The sequence below is a fragment of the Zeugodacus cucurbitae genome, chromosome 5, assembly GCF_028554725.1.
Source record: "Zeugodacus cucurbitae isolate PBARC_wt_2022May chromosome 5, idZeuCucr1.2, whole genome shotgun sequence".
NCBI lineage: Eukaryota > Metazoa > Arthropoda > Insecta > Diptera > Tephritidae > Zeugodacus > Zeugodacus cucurbitae.
In genome coordinates this window covers 3,021,383-3,040,021 of record NC_071670.1, presented here as the reverse complement: position 1 = coordinate 3,040,021, position 18,639 = coordinate 3,021,383, and the positions used below count along the sequence as shown (strand labels likewise).

The 18,639-nt window shown below is 33.6% G+C and overlaps 1 protein-coding gene and 1 long non-coding RNA gene across 4 annotated transcripts; one reads left to right on the top strand and one right to left on the bottom strand.

The window, feature by feature from the left end:
- The first annotated feature begins 1,236 nt into the window (after positions 1-1,236).
- On the top strand, positions 1,237-7,582 carry LOC128922047 (uncharacterized). Its single transcript, XR_008471316.1, has 2 exons — positions 1,237-3,147; positions 4,583-7,582. It is a non-coding gene; the product is annotated as an uncharacterized LOC128922047 (long non-coding RNA).
- LOC114803572 (uncharacterized) lies at positions 7,384-18,315 on the bottom strand. Of its 3 annotated transcripts, none has more exons than XM_029038018.2 (2): positions 17,593-18,315; positions 7,384-7,718 (listed from the first exon to the last, which is right to left on the bottom strand). In XM_029038018.2, the coding sequence occupies exons 1-2, from the start codon at positions 17,944-17,946 to the stop codon at positions 7,671-7,673; spliced, it is 402 nt and encodes a 133-aa protein (XP_028893851.1). In that variant the 5' UTR covers positions 17,947-18,315; the 3' UTR covers positions 7,384-7,670. The 3 variants fall into 3 exon arrangements, with proteins under 3 accessions (XP_028893851.1, XP_028893852.1, XP_028893853.1); XM_029038019.2 differs by having other exon boundaries at positions 17,601-18,315; XM_029038020.2 differs by having other exon boundaries at positions 17,634-18,315.
- Positions 18,316-18,639: the final 324 nt, after the last annotated feature.

Below are 18,639 nucleotides of genomic sequence, written 5' to 3'. Positions count from 1 at the left end.
ATACTTCTCACTATTTTTTGCTAAGTTATATATTATTTTTAAATTCATTTTCTATATTTACACTTTTTATACAAAATATTTGCATGTTTTTAGATTACCTTTTCTCGAAAATAAATAAAAAAATATTATACAAAAAAAATTGAAAAAAAAAATAATAAAATTAATTTATTAAAAAAAAATTAAATAAAATTAATTATCAAAAAAAAAATTAAATACAAAAAAGTTAATAAAAAAATTTCAATAAAAAACCTTTTTTTCGAAAATAAAATATTGAATTATATAAAATAAATTTCGAAAATATTGAAAGAGAGTTGCCACATGTTGAAATGTTGTATGTGAGATAGATATATACGAAATTTACCTAAACAAAGATGGATACTTCTCACTATTTTTTGCTAAGTTATATATTATTTTTAAATTCATTTTTTATATTTACACTTTTTATACAAAATATTTGCATGCTTTTAGATCACCTTTTCTCGAAAATAAATAAATAAAAAAAAAATAAATTAAATTAATTTATTAAAAAAAAATTACAATATTTACAAAAATGTTGATACAAAAATTTCAATAAAAACATTTTTTTCGAAAATAAAATACTGAATTAAATAAATTCTTTCATTTGATTGTTACCTTTTTAATTTTAATAAAAAAAATTTAATAAAAATAAATTTAAATAAAAAAAAATTAATAGAATAAAATAAAAAACAATTTAATAAAAAAATTTCATATTTTTTTTCGAAAATAAAATATTGAATTTAATAAAATACAGGTAATTCTTTCATTTGACTTTTGTCTTTTTGTTAGATTTATTTACACTAAAAAAATTATGTAAATTATTTTTCGAAAATATTTGTTTAATGAAATATGTAATTTTTTAATTAATTTTTTTTTTATTAAAAAAATATTATTAATTGTTTCATTTGATTTCTAAAAAATTATTTTAATTGAAATCTTAAAAAAAAAATATTATTAAATTTTTTTTGCGAGCTTTATTTATTTTTTTTAAATTTTTTGTAATATTTATCAGACTCCATTAATAAAATTTATAATTCTCGTTAATTAAAAAGAATGCCTCAACATATTTAAACCTAAACTTCCCACCAACGCTACTCCACACTATCGCCAAATCCAATTTTGCCACTTATTTATCAGCGCACCGCCGTCCACCTGCTCCACCACCACCACCACTACAACCACAACATTTGCGCTTTGCAGGCGCAAAAAAATGAGTAACTGTTGTGAAGCGTCTACGAACGGAAGACACTTTAGCGCACTTTGCCGAGGTCGAACGTTGTCTAAGCAAACGATTGGCCAAATTAGTACGCGCGGCAACGGCAAATACAAAATACAAAGTGACGAAAGCGATAATGGCAAATAGCAAATACAAATAATAATTAAAAAAAAAGAAAAGAAAAGAAAAAAACAAGAAGTAGAACACACTACACAGCCAACGGCGATTATGTTAATGCATAATAATAAGAAGAAGAAGAATAAAAATAAAATAAGTAGAGGAGCAGTAATAAATGTAAAATAAAAAATTAAATATAAAACTAAAAAACGCGCAGAAGTCTGAGCTGCTGGCAGTAAAGCGTATCAAATAATACGACAGATAGTGGAGAGTCTTCTTATTTTTTTAGGTTTTTTTTTTTGTATGATTGATTTTTAATTTTTTTATTACCTTCGAGTAATGCACAACGATTAAGCAACATTTCACGAGCTGCATTTAGAAGAAGCGCAAAGCTTCATAAACACACCACTGGAGAGATCACAAATATTTATGTACTTATGTAGAGACAGACGTAATAAAAAGTGCTTTTGAAGCGGATTTTGAAATAGAGCAACACTTCACTTTCGAAACAGCACAATTTAGAAATAAAAAAATATATATGTACGAAAAAATATGGAGAAAATCAAAGAATGAGCAACGCGATCGCGTCAAATATATAGACACAGGCGCTCACACACACACACACACACTCTGCGCGCGGCGATAGAGAATTCTACGCTCGCTCCAGTAGTTGGAGCGGCTCTACTGCTGCTGCTGTAACACCGTGTGCGCGTTGCTACTGCGGCACTTGCGTAAAGCTTTCCAACAATACACAGAGAGACAGACACATACACGCGCTCGCACAGGTACAATCAAAAGGCGTATAGAAAGCACGTCGTCGTCGTTGTCGTCGCCGCCAACGTCGCACGCATTGCCGTAAACGCAATTTTATTTTTGTTTTTGTATTTATTTTAAATTTCTTCTTATTTGTCTTTCACTTCTCGCGATTTTGCACTTCGCTGTCGCTTTGTCTCGAACACTACTACTTTATTAGCTGAATTTTGAAGCGCTTGTATGCGTTTGTATCTCTACCGCGTTGCGAGCGCGCGGTAAAAGTCGAGGGAACGCGGAAAAGAACGTGAATCGAGAAATAGACGCGCGCACGTTGCTCAGCTCGTCGCACAATGTGTACTGAAGAAAATTCCGAAATGGACTGAAAAGCAGTGCCCAACACGAAAATTCATACAAAACTTGCGCGCACACACAGAAACTAAAATATATTGGCACAAGCACACGTACGCGGCGCTGGCAATTACAGTAGAACACAACGGAGCGCGGCAGTGACAAAGGCGGCAGCAGCGCTAGCCGCCGCGGCGTCGAAAGTAGCCTTCGCAGCGCCGTCAGCGCGCAAGTGTAATGTTAAATGAGAGCGCGCAAAAAACCAAACTGACTGTGTGTGGTGGAAAGCAAAAGCAGCTGAAAGCAAATAATTTTCAGTACAACTTTGGCATGAAAAGGTTAACGCAAAAAATAATACTAATAGAAAAATAAAAGAAAAAAGAAATAAAAGAAAAAAAATTAAATGAATGAAAAAATAAAAATAAAAAATAACAAAAAAAACCGACAAGTAAAACCGAATAATCGAATTCACAACTAAAAATGAGTGTTAGTAGCAAATTAGGGCGGCGCGGCCGGGCGCGCTGCCACTCTGACTAAATGTGCGACTAACAAAAAACAAGCACAGTAACAAAGCAGTACGGAAGAAAAGTCATCATAAAGTCAACAGCACCAGCAATAAAATAATTGAAAAATCAATGAAACATGACATGTTGTTAAACTTGAACAATCGCATTGCAGTACACGCGCTAGCTCCAACGGTAAGTTTAGTATATGCAGGTGGCGCTTGCACTGAGACTTATCACAATAATCGGCTGATACTATTTTTTATACCCTCGCAACAAAAGTTGCTAAGAGAGTTTTATAGTTTTGTTCACAAAACGGTTGTTTGTAAGTCATAAAACTAAACGAGTTATATATAGGGTTATAGATATCAAAATGATCAGGTTGAAGAGACGAGTTAAAATCCGAATGGCTGTCTGTCCGCTGTGCAACGTATAACTTGTGTAAAAAATGAGATATCTTGACGAAACTTGGTACACATGTTCCACTGCCACGCGCACAAAATAGCGAAAACACATAAAGCGTCATAACTAAGCCATAAATAAAGTTATAAAAGTAAAATTTCCACTAGGAAGGTTCATATTTGGATGTAACTTTTTTGGGGAAGTGGGCGTGGTCCGGCTCCTAAATAGGTTTCTGTAGTCGTTTCTTTTAGCCACTTCCTTATACAGTCCAAATACGGAAGAATTCGGATTATATCTTTTCAAGGCCTCAGATTTCGAACATGAAGAACTCAGTGCCTAAGAGTAAGTTTTCACTGAAAATATAGTTGAAACTCGCAGATATGTTAATGTAATTTAGGGAGCATTTTTTCTTCTAATATTCTGTCACTGTACCAAAAATTATTAAAATCGGGTCATAACTTCCTCTAGCTCGCATATATTCCGCATATATCGGATAATTTGTGAAATATCTTAGCAAAATTATTGGACTTTATGCCGGATATATGGATCAAATTATGTGTTATCTTAATAAAATTAGATCAATAAATTGCGAGAGTATAAAATGTTCCGTTCCACCCGAATTTAGGCTTCCTTACTAGTTTGTTATTAAGTTCATATTTGTGCACTTTACGCAATACAAATGTAGTCTTATAGTGTTGGCAACGCGTTCAGCAACATTTACCTACAATGACCAGCAACATGTTGCTAAGCCACGAAAAACAAATTTGGTGATTCGACAACGTATTTTGTAAGAAAGCGAATATAGAACTAGCTTACAACTACAACAAAAACATATTGAAAACTCTGACTAAACGAGGTCCATATTTAGTACGATGGAAAATATATATGTATATTTAATGTTTAAAACAAAATGTTTCGGAAGATCTTTAAAGGGAAAGGTTTAATCTGTCTACAACTACAACAATAGCAAAATTCTAACTTCTAACAAATATAGGTCCATATTTAGTACGAAGGCAGTACATTTTTTTGTTAAGGGGAAATATTGCGAAAGTTCTTTATATCGAAAACTTGGTTTGGTCTACAATATTTGATATTTTTTCACTGCTAAATCGAATTACATGCACATTACCACTACTAAGTAAATTTTCAAAGAAAAAAACGACCTTATCCTTCTACAAAGGGATTAATAATTATAAATTATGCAATTAAATAAATATTTATTTTTAAGAATTTTCAGAAAACTTTTGTGCACAGGGCGTAAACCGTGTTGTTATACTGGAAAGTATGTACTGTTACACTGCTGACTGCTTGCATGCACTTAGATATGTATGCGTTTGCGTGTCCGTGCTGTGAGACTATAAAATTTTATCGATTGTACGCCGCCGACCACAGCAAAGAAAACAATTACAATAATAGAAAATAACAGAAAACACCATAGAAAGCAAACAATATAATTTAAAAAAAAAAAAACGAAGTTAAACAGCGAGAAAATGAGGCGTATCAAAAACAAAAGCAGCTGCAGTTACAATGTGGCGGAAAGTGGTACACAGCAGTGTGGAGTGCTGGTAAAATGCAATAAAATTGCAACAAATACAAGACGAATATTGCTAAGCAGTTATGATAATGGAATGTGCTTAATGTTATTGTTGCCACGAAGTGAATATATTTTCGAAAAAATATAAGAAGAATATCTATCTGTACGTATGAAAATACTGGAAAAACAATTCTAAAAAAAGACACACCGCTCCAAAGCGTTAATAGCATTGAATAAAATTAAGGAAAAATTCAATTACACCAAAACGCATATTGCACACGTCGCGTGCAAATGCAACATTCTAAACGAGTCAGCAACATTGATAGCTGTAGCTGTATATATGTATGTTTATATTACGAATGCATAACCGAAGGCAGCAACAGCAACGTGCCAGTGGCAATGAAAAACATCACCAACACATCGGATTGTACCGATATAAACATGCTGAGCTGAAAGTAGCATTCGCACTCCCATTCGTTTGGTGAAAAGGCAAAAAAGCAACACTTTAGAAATAAAAATGAAAATTTATCGGCATGAAAATTTCGAAATTGTATACGAAAAACAATTTGAACCATTCAACGAAGTAATTGTGTTTGTTTGCAGCAGCACAGCATACTGCGACGCGATCAACAACGATCTACAGAGAGAGAGAGCAAAAAACAGCGCATGAGAGAGAGAGGATGACACAGCAAATGTGTATTAGTGCAAACGGTGCATTATATGTGCGACAAGTGTTGAAAGCATTTCATAAAGCTCAACGCGGAAAATTTTTCTAAAATCTAGCTGTTTTTAAAAGGATTATAAGGTAGTAAAGGCCTAGGGTGCGTATAATCAAATAATTTATTTCGTTTTCGACTGTCGAGATGGAAAATGGTCAACCGAGATCGATCTAGAATTCGCAATAACAACTTTTAGTGGAGGCAAAAAAATAGTTGTCAACTCGAAACTCAGCTGGAATGAAGTTTTTTCAAGAACAACACCGTATTCTGTATGCTATTAGTGACTCTTCTGATTAGAGACTCTTCTAAATCATAGTATAGACTAGAATAATTACATACAATATCAGCCTAGTTTATATCCAATACTCAACATAGCCGGCACGTATCCTTATATACATGAGATCGTCGATTATCGATAACTATGAAAGCTTTTCTCAGCAGTTTTAGCGAGTAAATGCGTTTCATCAATAGCTTGTGCTGCACTAACTCACCCAAATTATCGAACTGCATTAAAAATTGCTCTTTTGAATTAAGAATTGTTTCCATTATTTGATTTAAACGCTTGTTCGAAAATGCGAAAACAAATAATAAAAATCCTTTCTGAGAAAAATTATGTCGAAATTGATTTAAAAAGCACATTGACTGAATTTAAAAGAATTTCAAACATTCGATAAGGACAAAAAATAAATATTTTATAAAAATATGCAAAGTTTAACCGAAATTGCACGAAGAAAAAAATCTGTTATAGCGTTTTTAGACAGCCAAATTAATTGATCAATCAAAATTTTTATTGAGAAACCCTTTTTTTGCCTTTTACACTGCCGGCTACTCTATAACCGATCAGCTGTTATACATTTTTGTTTCTGATTTTCATAAGAAGTTGTTTCATCAGCAGATTGATATGTTTAGCAGCGATATCTACGCTTTTTATTTTATATGGTAAATCGATCTCATTAAGCGTTTTAATCGAGCAGAGACCAGTTAATTGATCAATTAGTTTCTTTGTAAAAAGGCTATTAGTCTATTAACCTCAATCTAACTGCCTATATGAAGAACACTATATACTATAATAAATATAATATTTTGTGCATAAATTGTACTTACTACTTGTTTTAACACCGCCAAGCACGAGATTTTGTTGTGCCTGCTTATTGCCCTCAGCGAATGAGGTTGTCCTTGGACGCCCGCTCATATCGTCGTCCGTATCTCCTACTGCGGCAGCAGCTAGAGAGACGCTTTTGACGGCGACAGTGCCAGCAGCAGCAGCAGCAGCAGTGGCAACGGTAGTCGCTGTTGTAACAGCGGCGGTATTTTTTGTACCAACTGCAACGGGCGCGCTAATTTTGCTTAGATTTCTTCGCTTTTACAGCGGTACACTTCAAGGAGTCGAAATTTAATTTATATATAAATATATATAATATATATGTATATACTATATTTGAAGCTTGCGGTGTTGACAACTTTTTCGCTCTTGGGTATTCACTGCAGGTAAGACTACTTCTTATTTGGAAGAGCGTCGTCTAACGCAATTACGCTATTTGCTTTTACTAGGTTAGTTGATTTGTGGAAGCAGTTAAACTTATATGCGGTGTGTGCTGTCCAATAAACTGCAGGTAGAAGAAAAATATACAATTGAATAAATATAAGAAATGCTAGAAAAACTCAAATTACATACCTCTTCTATATGTATGCTTTTAGGCGCAACTTCACATCGATCAGCGTATCGGCGTATGGTCGCACTATTTAATGACTTTGTTGTTGTAGTTGAAAATGTAGTTTTTGATTTTATATATTTGCTTTTAGCGACAGTTTATCAACGTCTTTCCTCTTGCGCAATCAGTCAGTGCTTAAGCTGTACTCTAACATCTGTTGCGCTGATTCCACTTCCACTATCGCTTGCTTTGTTTTAGTGTTTATGTGTTGGTGTGTGTTAATTTATCTCCGTTTGAATTTAATTCAATTGCACAAAAATGTTCATTAAATTTACTTTATTTTCGAAATTTGTGTGAAGAAACGAATATTTACACACATATTCTGCGTATTTGATGCGATTCTTCAACTTTCTATACAGCAAAGCAACAGCTTTTGACACAGTTCAATTTAAAAAAAACCTGTAATTGGAAAAGAAATAAAAAATGTTAATTATGAAAATAAAATTCATTATGTTTATAGAAATACAGTTGAACTTCCATAACTCGAACTCTTGATTAGACAATAGAAGTCAAATTTCATACAAATTACATTCCGTAACTCGAAAGTCTCTCTAACTCTAAGTTTTAACTAAGTTTTTTTATGGATTATGGTAATTCGAGTTAGGGAAGCTCAACTGTAGTATCAATTTTAAGAAAGAGCGAGGGTTTTTTGCATTTCCTTTAGGTTCACTGAGTTTGATTTACAGTTACGCGGTTTTTTTAGTACACAAATTTGTATTGTTGTTTATTTTTATGAAAACCATATTGGCGGTCTGTGTTGTAGTTAAATGTTGATAACACTTTACTTTTCGGTTAAATCTCTAAAAATAGTTTTTCACAAACAGCCGCATTTGTCGTAGTTTAAACATTTCAGTAGTATCAGTTATTTTTTTCAAAAATCGTAGCATAGTTTTTGGCGCACAGTTCTTCACTTCACATAATTAACACTTTTTTGGCGTCAAAACGTACTGTTTTTCACTTTTTATAGAAATATCAAGACAATTTAGTCCGCAGATCATTTGATAAGCAGTACAAACACACATTTTCACCAAACCAACCAACCGTTTAGCATACATTTGGGTATTGGAACACTTTTTACTTTCATTTAATTAAAAAACTATAGAATTTTTTACAAAGGCATTACATTATTCAATACACTGCACAAATATTTATTTTCTACGTACAAAAAGAAGTAATTATCTTAAGAAGAACCCACCTCTAATTAATTACAGAAGAAGGACAACTAATAAATTAAGGGGCAAAATATGCTTTCACATCAAAAAGGGTCAAATCCAACGATGGCCACAGCACAAAGACTAAACACAATGCCTCGACAGCTAAAATATAGTTACAATGTAACAATGCACATACATAAATTGCAGCCTACAATGGAGGCACACATACATACATCTACAACTGTGAGTAGTAGATACTAGCTATGACGAAATTTCTATCAAATAAATCATGTATAGAAAGAAAGCAGCAACAACGAACAAACAAAAATGGGTGTGTGTATGTGTAAAGCACGCTTCTTACTGCCTTTAATGACGATAGCGTAGCTCATGAGTGAGTATGTGTGTGCACGAATCTTATTGTCTTTGGTCCAATATGACCGTTGCTTGTTGACCCAATTATGTTGGCGTCATCGGCAAGAACAACAAAACTAACACTATGGCACACATACATACATACACACATGCATATTTATGCACATCGACAAAAACAGTTTCAAGTACAACAACAAAGCTTTGATCGAAAGTTTAAAAAATGCAAAGCAAAGCATTTTTTCTTTGATTTTTGATTTTTGGTGGGGCAGACGGCCGTCAAGCCAAGTCAAGTCAAGTCATCAAAGTGCCAAACAATAACAAAACAGCAATAAATATGCAAATTGCGAGAATGACGTGCGAATTTCGGACAGCATAATAAAGCACGTACAGATGTACATACATAGCTGAGTGTGGAGAGTGAGTAGTACAAGCTGATTAAAGCATTTCAAAGTTTACTTACTTACATACGAGTATATGCTAGTTGTGTCTACAAATATACTTAATTTTTGTTTCAAATTTAATAAAAATAAAAATTGCAAAAAAAACGAAAGAAAACAGTTACTAAACCAATAAGACCCGAGTCAGTTAGACGCGCAGGAAAAAATCGATCAAACGCCACTCGAAAGCATTTATTTTTTGTATTTTTTTTCACTTTATTGCATGAGTGGCAAAAATCAAACGCTGATCATGTGAGCGGAAAAAGAAATAATACAAAAACAATGAAGCTGAAACGCATTGACTATGTGGGTACAAATGTACTCATTCGCGCAAGTATAATATACATATGCACATGTATGTACGTAACGACGCACATATTTTAATAAATAATGAGCGCTCAAGTGCAGCATAAATAACGACCCAAATTCCTGTGAAGGTAGCAAAGCGCCAAACAGACAATTAGTACATACATACATATACAGACAGTGAAGAGTGGCATTACTCAACAACAAAAACACAGCATAAAATACCTTCAAAAGCAACAATAACAATGTTTGTGTCTAACAAGCTGCTGTAGGTCACGATTGGTAAACATGCAGCAAAACACGTATTAGCAGCAGCTTAAACAGACTTGTGAAGCTCTGAATAAGTGCTGGTACTTGAATGGTATCAAAATGGATTTAATAGTAGTTATGCAGTTAAATAGCGGCAAAGCATAAATATAACATAATTTTGGGTGATTTCAGCAAATATAATGAGTGCTTAGCACACTTTTTGGGGCAAAAAATAACTATCTCAAAATATAGTTAGAAAATGTTGCCTACCTTTAGGGGCAAAGTGCAAATCGTCGTTCAGAAAACCGTTTAAAAAATAATTATCGTTGAAAAAACATCGTATTGAAAATGCATATATACAAAACAACTGAGAATAGATTAGCCGTTGTTAAACGTGTGCATCCACGAAAATTCGTTCACATTTTGTGAAAGGAAGCTAAAGCATACTTTTAGGCTTGAAACGAAAAATGCGAATATAAAATATATAGAACAACTGAAGTTATGTTAGCCGTTGTTTAACCACTCATTTCTTGAAAACTTTAGGCGACGTTGAAAAGAAAGTATTGCATACTATCAGACTTAAATCGAAAAATTTAAATTTTCATATAAAATAATCAAGTTACATATTTTAAATAGCGTCTTCTGACCCTTTCCGACAACACGAATCAAAAGCAATTTGCTGCAATAACCGCCTGTCATGTCACGAAGCAAATTGCATTTAAAAAATTTATTGCGTACATGCAACGTTGCACAAATGCGTTGGGCACGACGGCGACAGGAAAAATTTCCCTTAATTTATATATAGTAAATATGGGGGGAAATCCGTAATTTAAATGCAATTTTAATCAACGAATAAAAGGAGCGTCCACAACGAAGTAGCTGAAGAAGACGAACGCGTCGATGATTATTACGTTGATAACACTGTGAAATGCTTGTAGTAGTGACACAGGAGAGCGGCTGTCGAGTAGCCAAGTGAAAAATTGACAGGAGCGTAAGAGGGTGAGGTCACCATTCACATTGTCAGTTCAGTTAGTCAGCCAGTCAGGATACAGACAGTCAGTTAATGGAATTTAAATGCGCTTTGAAATAACGTTACTTATACACGCTTCTTGAGTGGAATGTATGTATTGCAGGCAGCACAAAGGATAATAAAACGCAAGGAAGCGACCAAATTTTGCGTCGGAAGTAGCACAGCTAGCTATGTATATAGTATTGTATGTACAAAAATAAAAAAAATCGTTTATGTATTATGTATACATAAGCACGAGCATATAAGTCGATATTAAATCAGCGTGCACGACAGACGACGAGTTCAAACGACGTATTGCCATAACTATGAACACTAACACAGACGACACACACGCACGCACGCAGTCTCTCGAAGGCACAGTTCGGCCAAAAAGTGGGCTAGTAGAATTTGTTAGCTGTTATTGTTGTTGTCGCCTGCTATTCATATGTTGTTGTAATCAGGCGATACATTAAAACATTTTTTTCACACAAACACGTTACGACTGGCTGACTGAAAGCCTGCTGGTGACAATGACACAATTACCAAAAATAACGACTTTCGGCGCTTTTCCACTACAACAACAACAAAAAGCGAAACATTTGCAGATTGTGTATCGGACACTTTATAGAAAATGTAAGCGAATTGATTAAAACAATTAAATTCAAAAATTATTAAATTAAAAAAAAATTATAATGTCCGGCAATAGCAAATACAAAATACCTTAAAGGAATTTAAGGATAAATTAATAAATTTTTTTTTTTTTCGAACAGAAATGTATAAAAAATAAGTAAAATATTTTAAATATTAATTATATAGCAAAAAAATTTCACAGCGAATATTGCTAATAACATTATTTTCCGAGAAACTCACTAATTTTATTTTTACCACAATTCAATTAAAATTTTAGAAAACATTTTCAAAAAACTTCTTGCGCTCACACACCGACAACATTTCGTTCAAATCCTACGTCATTTGAGCTTGCCTCAGCTTGCCAAATTTCGTGAGCGAGAGGAAGAGCGTTAAAGAGAATTTGAAAGCTATTAAGCTGAGTGTAGTGCGGAGAGTTGCCAAAGCAACGACAAACCCGAAGGAATTTCTAAATGTAGCAGCATAAATTTCTTAAGAGCGTAAAAATAAACAATACAACAACAACAAAACACATATTAAAAAATTTCTTCGAACGGTGTAAATCAGTGCGCAAAAGCAGAAAACCAACGATTTGAAAAAATGAGAACACAATGTTAAAGTGAGGTTAGAGAGAAAGATTTCTTAAATAAATTGAGTAAGTAAAACATGAGAGGGGATTTTTGCAGCTGAATGCTAATTGTCGACAAAAATGTGGTTAAAACAATAAACGTTAGGAAATTCAGAGCAAATATGTTAGATTTCGGGTAAAGACCCGTAAAAGGTTTGAAAAATAAGGAAGCAAAGACAAAAATTAAAAAAGAAAAAATGAGGAGCTTGTTGTAGATTTAACGAAATTTATAACTTTTATATTTCATCTTTGTTTTACACAGTTAAAATTAGACTTAGACTGTGTTTGTATGCATTCTGTATACATTTTCACAAAGCGCTAATCATTAATAGCTCACACTTTCGACAAAGTATAACGCTTTAAAAACATTTTTTACTGCTTTCCACACTTCTATTGCTAATTAAACTCACTTTCCCGTTTATAACAGCGATCTATATAAGGTTTGCTTTCAGCATGTAATTTGTAGCACAGGGCGTATGAGCAACTCTTCAAATGTTTGAAGGAAAATTTGTCACCACTTAGCAACTTTTCACACACACACACGCACATACAACACACAGGCGAACGTAAATGTCACATTTATTATCGACACCTGCAAATGTGCATACATTCTAACACAAATTGAAAAGCGAAACAAATTTAGAAATTTTTCACATTTCTTAAGTACAAATCAAAGGTTTTTTTATCGCCTTTTTTGCCACCAGAGTGCTGGCGTTTACACGTATACACTACAAATTACAATTGCTCTTTTATTATTTTTCAATTCTATTTTTTGAATTTGCTAACCTCCACATATTGTACAATTCACTTTAAATGAAATAATAGCGTTTATATGAATTAAAAGTTGAATTTCCGTACGAATCGCATTTTTGCTGATTCGCAACTTTTCGCCGTTTAAGTAAATTTTCGATTTTTCTTTCAGCGCTGCTCCTACTCGTTAACAACGAGCCAAGTGAAACGCGTTGAACTTCGCGCTCAGTAGGCAGTAGGCAGCGCGTTTCCGTAATTCTTCGTTGCGTTTCGTCGACAGCCAAGAAGAATGGAATGAGTGTGTTCGTGCACAACGAAAGGGCAAATATTGAGTTGCAATGCGACTTAAAACCGCACAGTGACGATGATGACGGCGACAACGAGAACGACGACGACTCAAGCGACGAGCGTGTTTTACGGAAAATGAGCAAATGATGACAGCAACCACAACAACGGCTGCTACTCGCTATAGCACTGATGGATGATTTGATATGGTGGCTCTGTTGGGCATTGTGGTTGGCGCCGTTGGAAATATCTACCACATTACATATCCATTCATATGCGCAACGAGTCTTCCTCGTCACAACCGAGGTGCTAGCGCTCCAGAAATTTTTGCTCCACAAAATTGCGCGCTCAGAGATGACCATGTAAACTCTCTGGCGCTCCCATACGCGCGCTTAGCCTAATCGTATCGTGAGCAGCTAAGGTCTAACCATCGCTTAGGGATTCATCGCATTATATTTCCAAAAAAGAAATACAAAATTTGACAGCTACCAAAAATGTCAGTAGCAGGAGCAGCAACGCGGCGGCGATGTAGCTCAAAAGTGTGTAAGTGTATTGTAGAATTTTTCGATTGCAGCCTTTTAGGCGAAATAACCCATTATTCACCAACTCACACTCATTCATTATATAATGTATATAGGCACGCATACTAACATGTGTTTTGCTTTTGAAACTCAACAAAGCGCAGTAGTCGAAGTGTGGTGAAGCGTAAGTGAGACTGAACGTGGGAATCGATTATCCATACTATTATATACACACACACACACAAATGCCGTTACGAGACTCTGCTTTCTGCGATATGGCGATACAGGATTTAATTTATACTAGTATTCCAAAATTAAAATACACGCACCGTAAACGTGCGTGTGTGCATGTGTTGGAATGTGGTTTGGTTAACTGAGTACCAGACGGTGTGCCATAGCGTATAGGCGCCTATAAATAGGCATAAGTAATCAGTGCTCAATTGGTAGACTTAATGTGGCGGAAAAATGACGCTACACTGTTTAAATAAAAAAGAAATTGTGAGTTTGAGAAGTAGAGAGTGTTATGAAGTAGAGTAGAGGTTATGTTTGGTTGGTTTGATAAAAATTCGAAAAGTTATTTGCAAAAATAACAGTTTAATTATGTAAATAAATTAAAATATTTACTAGAAATAAATAGAGAAAAATATAGATAAAAAATAATATAAAATCGCAACTAACATATTTATAGCAATTAGTACCTTAACAGGTGTTCAAAAAGTTGTTTTAAAGAAAACGACACAAACAAATAAATATTATATAATACGAGTAAAAAGATGAAATGGCATTAATAACACCTAATATTATTTTATAACGATAGAAAAAAACATTGGACGACACAATTAGCTACCAGCTGAATTTTTAGTCGCTCTAAAAATAGCACTATTTAAATAGGTTTCACACTTCGGACGAGCCTCTTCTAATGGTGTTATTTTTTTATTGATATCTCACATAATGCTATTTTTTTGTGAAATCTCTTCCAAGTATTTAATAGATCGAATGCTTTCAAAATGTGGAAAACAAATGCCGAGTCGTCGTTAAAGCTATATGTATAACAAGCAATACATTAGGTCAGTGTGACTAATTTTATTTTTTAGTACAACAATAAAATAAAATATATATGTGGTATATTGAAAGCAAAAACAAAGTGCTTGAAAGACGTAATAGTAGTGTATAAAAAACGCAAAACAAATGCTGCCTCGTTGTGAGGCTTGACATTGCGACAAGTGTAGAGGAGATAAGTGAAAGAGAGCATTATAGTGATAGCAAAAATGCAAATGTAGGCAAGAAGTGCTACCAAAGCGTATACACATTTGTGTTTAAAATAAATGCAACAAATATTTTATAAAACAGAGCAAGTTAAAATATATAACTATTAAAGAATGGACATTATATTTTTGAAACTGCGAAGTATAATATCAGCTAAATATTTCTTACTATAATAATACATATTTCAGATTTGTTTCAGATTTTCCGCAATTTTATTTCAATTAATTTAAGTGGAATATAAGTAGCTATATTATGCATTTTAGAATGCATATTCCATCGATTCACAACACTTTCGTACTTTGAATGGTCAAAGGTACCAACGCTTTTCGTCACAATGCAATTAACATTTCTTAATGTTTGTGTTAGTGTAATTGCTTTATTTTTTTTTTCTTTTCACAGTTTTTACTCAACTCAACATCGCTTGTTGTCAAGTAAGTATCGACATAGGGAGCACGCAAAAAATTGCATGCAAAATGTATTTGTTGCTGTTCACAAACAATGAGTTGCAACACGAACTTGCGACATTAAGACAGGTGTTTTCTTACTGCTATAGATTGTTTTTGTTTTTTTGCTTGCTTTGATAAATGCTGCATTGAAACATGATAAATTGACTTGTTTGTAGAAAGTGAGGGAGAAATGTTTGCTACTTGGCAGACTCAACCTACTCAGAATAATATGACCATATACAAAGCTTGTGCTTACTTATTTCATTTCATTAAAAAGAATTCAGAAGATTAACAAAAAGAGAATGAAACAACATTTAAAGTAAATTAGAAAAAAATCAGCTGTTTATCAATTTGTTAAGTACGTCGTATAATGATGTCATTTGCTATGTGCATTCTGTCTGGTGTTATTCATTTGACATGCTTTACTATAATTTTTCCACTTCAACTTAAAGACACTTTCGTCGAATAAAATGGCAATGCAATTAAAGTCTTGTGCAATTTGATCTATTGTTTTTTAGTGCGAGTGCGAGGAGCTACATATATGTATGAACGTAAAAGGGGCTTCCCCTGCAATTTTAAAATTACTAGCAATTGCACATTTATTGCTATTTTTTATCATACTATTATAGACGTTAAAAGAATGTTCACGTGTTGCACGGCACGTACATACATATGTACATATGTATTTCGATTTATGATGGAGAAAATTTTAAACAGAATTAACTTGGAAAGAATGTTTGAAGTTTATGCTTGTATGACCAAATTAGTTATTAGAACGTATGTGTCCCTTTATTTTCGTATTGCTTCATTTTTAATCTTTTTCTACACAATCTGTGATATTCTTTTTATACCTATTACAATGCAATGATAAGATTATTGCACCAAACTTAATATTAAAAGTAGTACAAAAAATTGACTACGTGTTATTATAAAGATAAAAATAAGTAGAACTGATATGCATTTATTTTATAATATTTTTGAATTTTTTTTTTATGAAATAATTATAAATATATTTCACTGTAATGTCAAAAACAGTTAAATGTATAGCAAAAGTGTTTAAACGGGTCAATGAACTAAACTGTCATAAAAGTTTTAACACAATTTTAGCACAAAAGTATGTGCATACATATATAAATTATGTGCGTTAACTACAACGAAGTGATCAAACGTCAACAGCTGAAAAAAGCATTAAAGTATTTTACAAAAGTGTAAAAGATACATATAAACTAACCTAATTAATGTGAAATAATTAATAGTTCATTAAATGGATACTTGGCAACGAGTTCCTACTTATATTTTCGTTATTTATTTTAGACAAAGAGATGTTCAATAATTTTGCCTTTAATTTAAAATTTCGAAACCTTTAATACACTTATTAAAACACAAAATCAATGCGTTCGATCACCTTTATTGTCCCGCTAAAATATAAAAAAAAGCGTACTCGAAAGCATGACAAATATTAATTTAAGCTATACGGAAAAATTAATGAGTAGGTATCGAAATGTCACAAGAAAGAAATGCGCAAAGCAACGCAACGAAGAACTGACATTTGCGTCAAGTTCTATCGCTTCGTCTCTTTTATACGCATTCACAGAAATGCATTCGATGCAACAATGATAGAAAGAATAAAATAGCGGAAATATGAATGTATAGTAATGTCGTTGAACAAAAGAACAAAGAAACATGGTGAATGCGGTAATGCAGCAAAGGGGTCTTGAAACGCACTTGACGATAGTAATGATGAGCAAATAAACTGAGAATGCAAGGTGCAATGAAGCGGGTGGCAAATAACCAACACTTTTACATTTTTTTTAGCAATTGCGAACAGCTAATACATCCAACACAATTTGAATTTTAAATATTCATATTTTTCTAACACGCAAAGTGTTTAAAAATACGAATTTAACGAATATACGACGCAATACTAAGCTTGTACTGGCGTTAATATAGCATACATTAATAGCGTAGCGAAATCGAACGCACGATTTTTTTTTAGCAAAATCGAGTGGAGAAAGCAACAACTGAAGACAGCAGTAGTGGAATAAACAGATGAGAGCACACTAATAGCCGATTCGTAGTCTAGAAAAATTCTGTATATACCAGTGCGGCACTTTGTACTCCAAATGTTTCTGTACAAAACCGAGATATGCATTAAGAACTATTTATATTGCAATTTTCTCTATTATTTCTAACGATTTAAAACACTGATTAAATAATTATCACATTTTTACGCAAATTTATCACTGGATGTATTTTGCACATACAATCACTGAGAGCGTTATCCCACACTGCCGTTTCATCGTTCACCAGTTTAATTTCAATGGGAACCTCATAATCCCAATTGGAGTAGCGGTTGGCAGCAACGACCCTTTCATGCAAAACTACTGCAATCAAGCATTTGGCTCGTTTTAACGCACGCATTTTAATTGAAACTTGTATTTCGCACGTTCTCAACATGAAAGTAAAACGTCTGTTGTCTCGCTTCTTGATGACAGCAGCAGCATGCCAAAAGCTACGACAGAGTCGTTGACGTTGCGTATGCGCGTGTACACTCTCGCTCGCTCTTTCATTTCTCATTTACTCCCTCTTCCTGGTGTGTAGGACTCAATTTCAAGGATAGTCAAACATTTTTCTACATGACTTTAGCGCTTTTCAATTGAAGCTGTGTGGCGACTGAGGCTATCTCAATCTTTGCCTACCTAAACCAGCCTGCAACTATTGCTGCGCGGTGCCTATGCTCAGATAGTAAGGGAATTTTCTTTCAACTAGCGCAAATTCTTAACATACGAATTGAGAAAATATAAGACTAAATCAAGAATATACACATTGTCACATCATACGTTTTTTCACTAGTCATCGCACCGATATTGAGCTCTTAAAAATTATGATAAAAACATATTAAACGCTAATGCGTTGGTGCTAAATGCCCCTCAAATTTCATAATGCACTCACGGAACCACTGCTTTTATTGCGTCGACGACTATGGTTAGTTGGCTGGCTATTTGCCCGAATCGCGCTATCGCTGTTCACACACGTTCGCACAGGTATTCGGCAGTCACACAGCACTTGATTCCTTGCCTTGCCTTTCCTTTGATTTGTTTTTTTTTTACGTTTTTTTATTTAATTCTTGTTCGTGTTAGATGTTCGCACAATTTTCTTTTCTATAACACTTTTCTCCAGCCGTTTTCTCTTGTCTTATAATCCGCACACTATATAATTCACATATATATATTTTTATATAATATATTTAGAATTCCGTAAAATTTCAGA

Coding starts and splice junctions, on each gene's coding strand:
- LOC114803572 (XM_029038018.2), bottom strand. CDS start 17,946: ATGAGAAATGAAAGAGCGAGCGAGAGTGTACACGCGCATACGCAACGT. Junction 7,719..17,592: donor TGATAAATTTGCGTAAAAAT/GTGATAATTATT, acceptor TTCCAATTACAG/GTTTTTTTTAAATTGAACTG.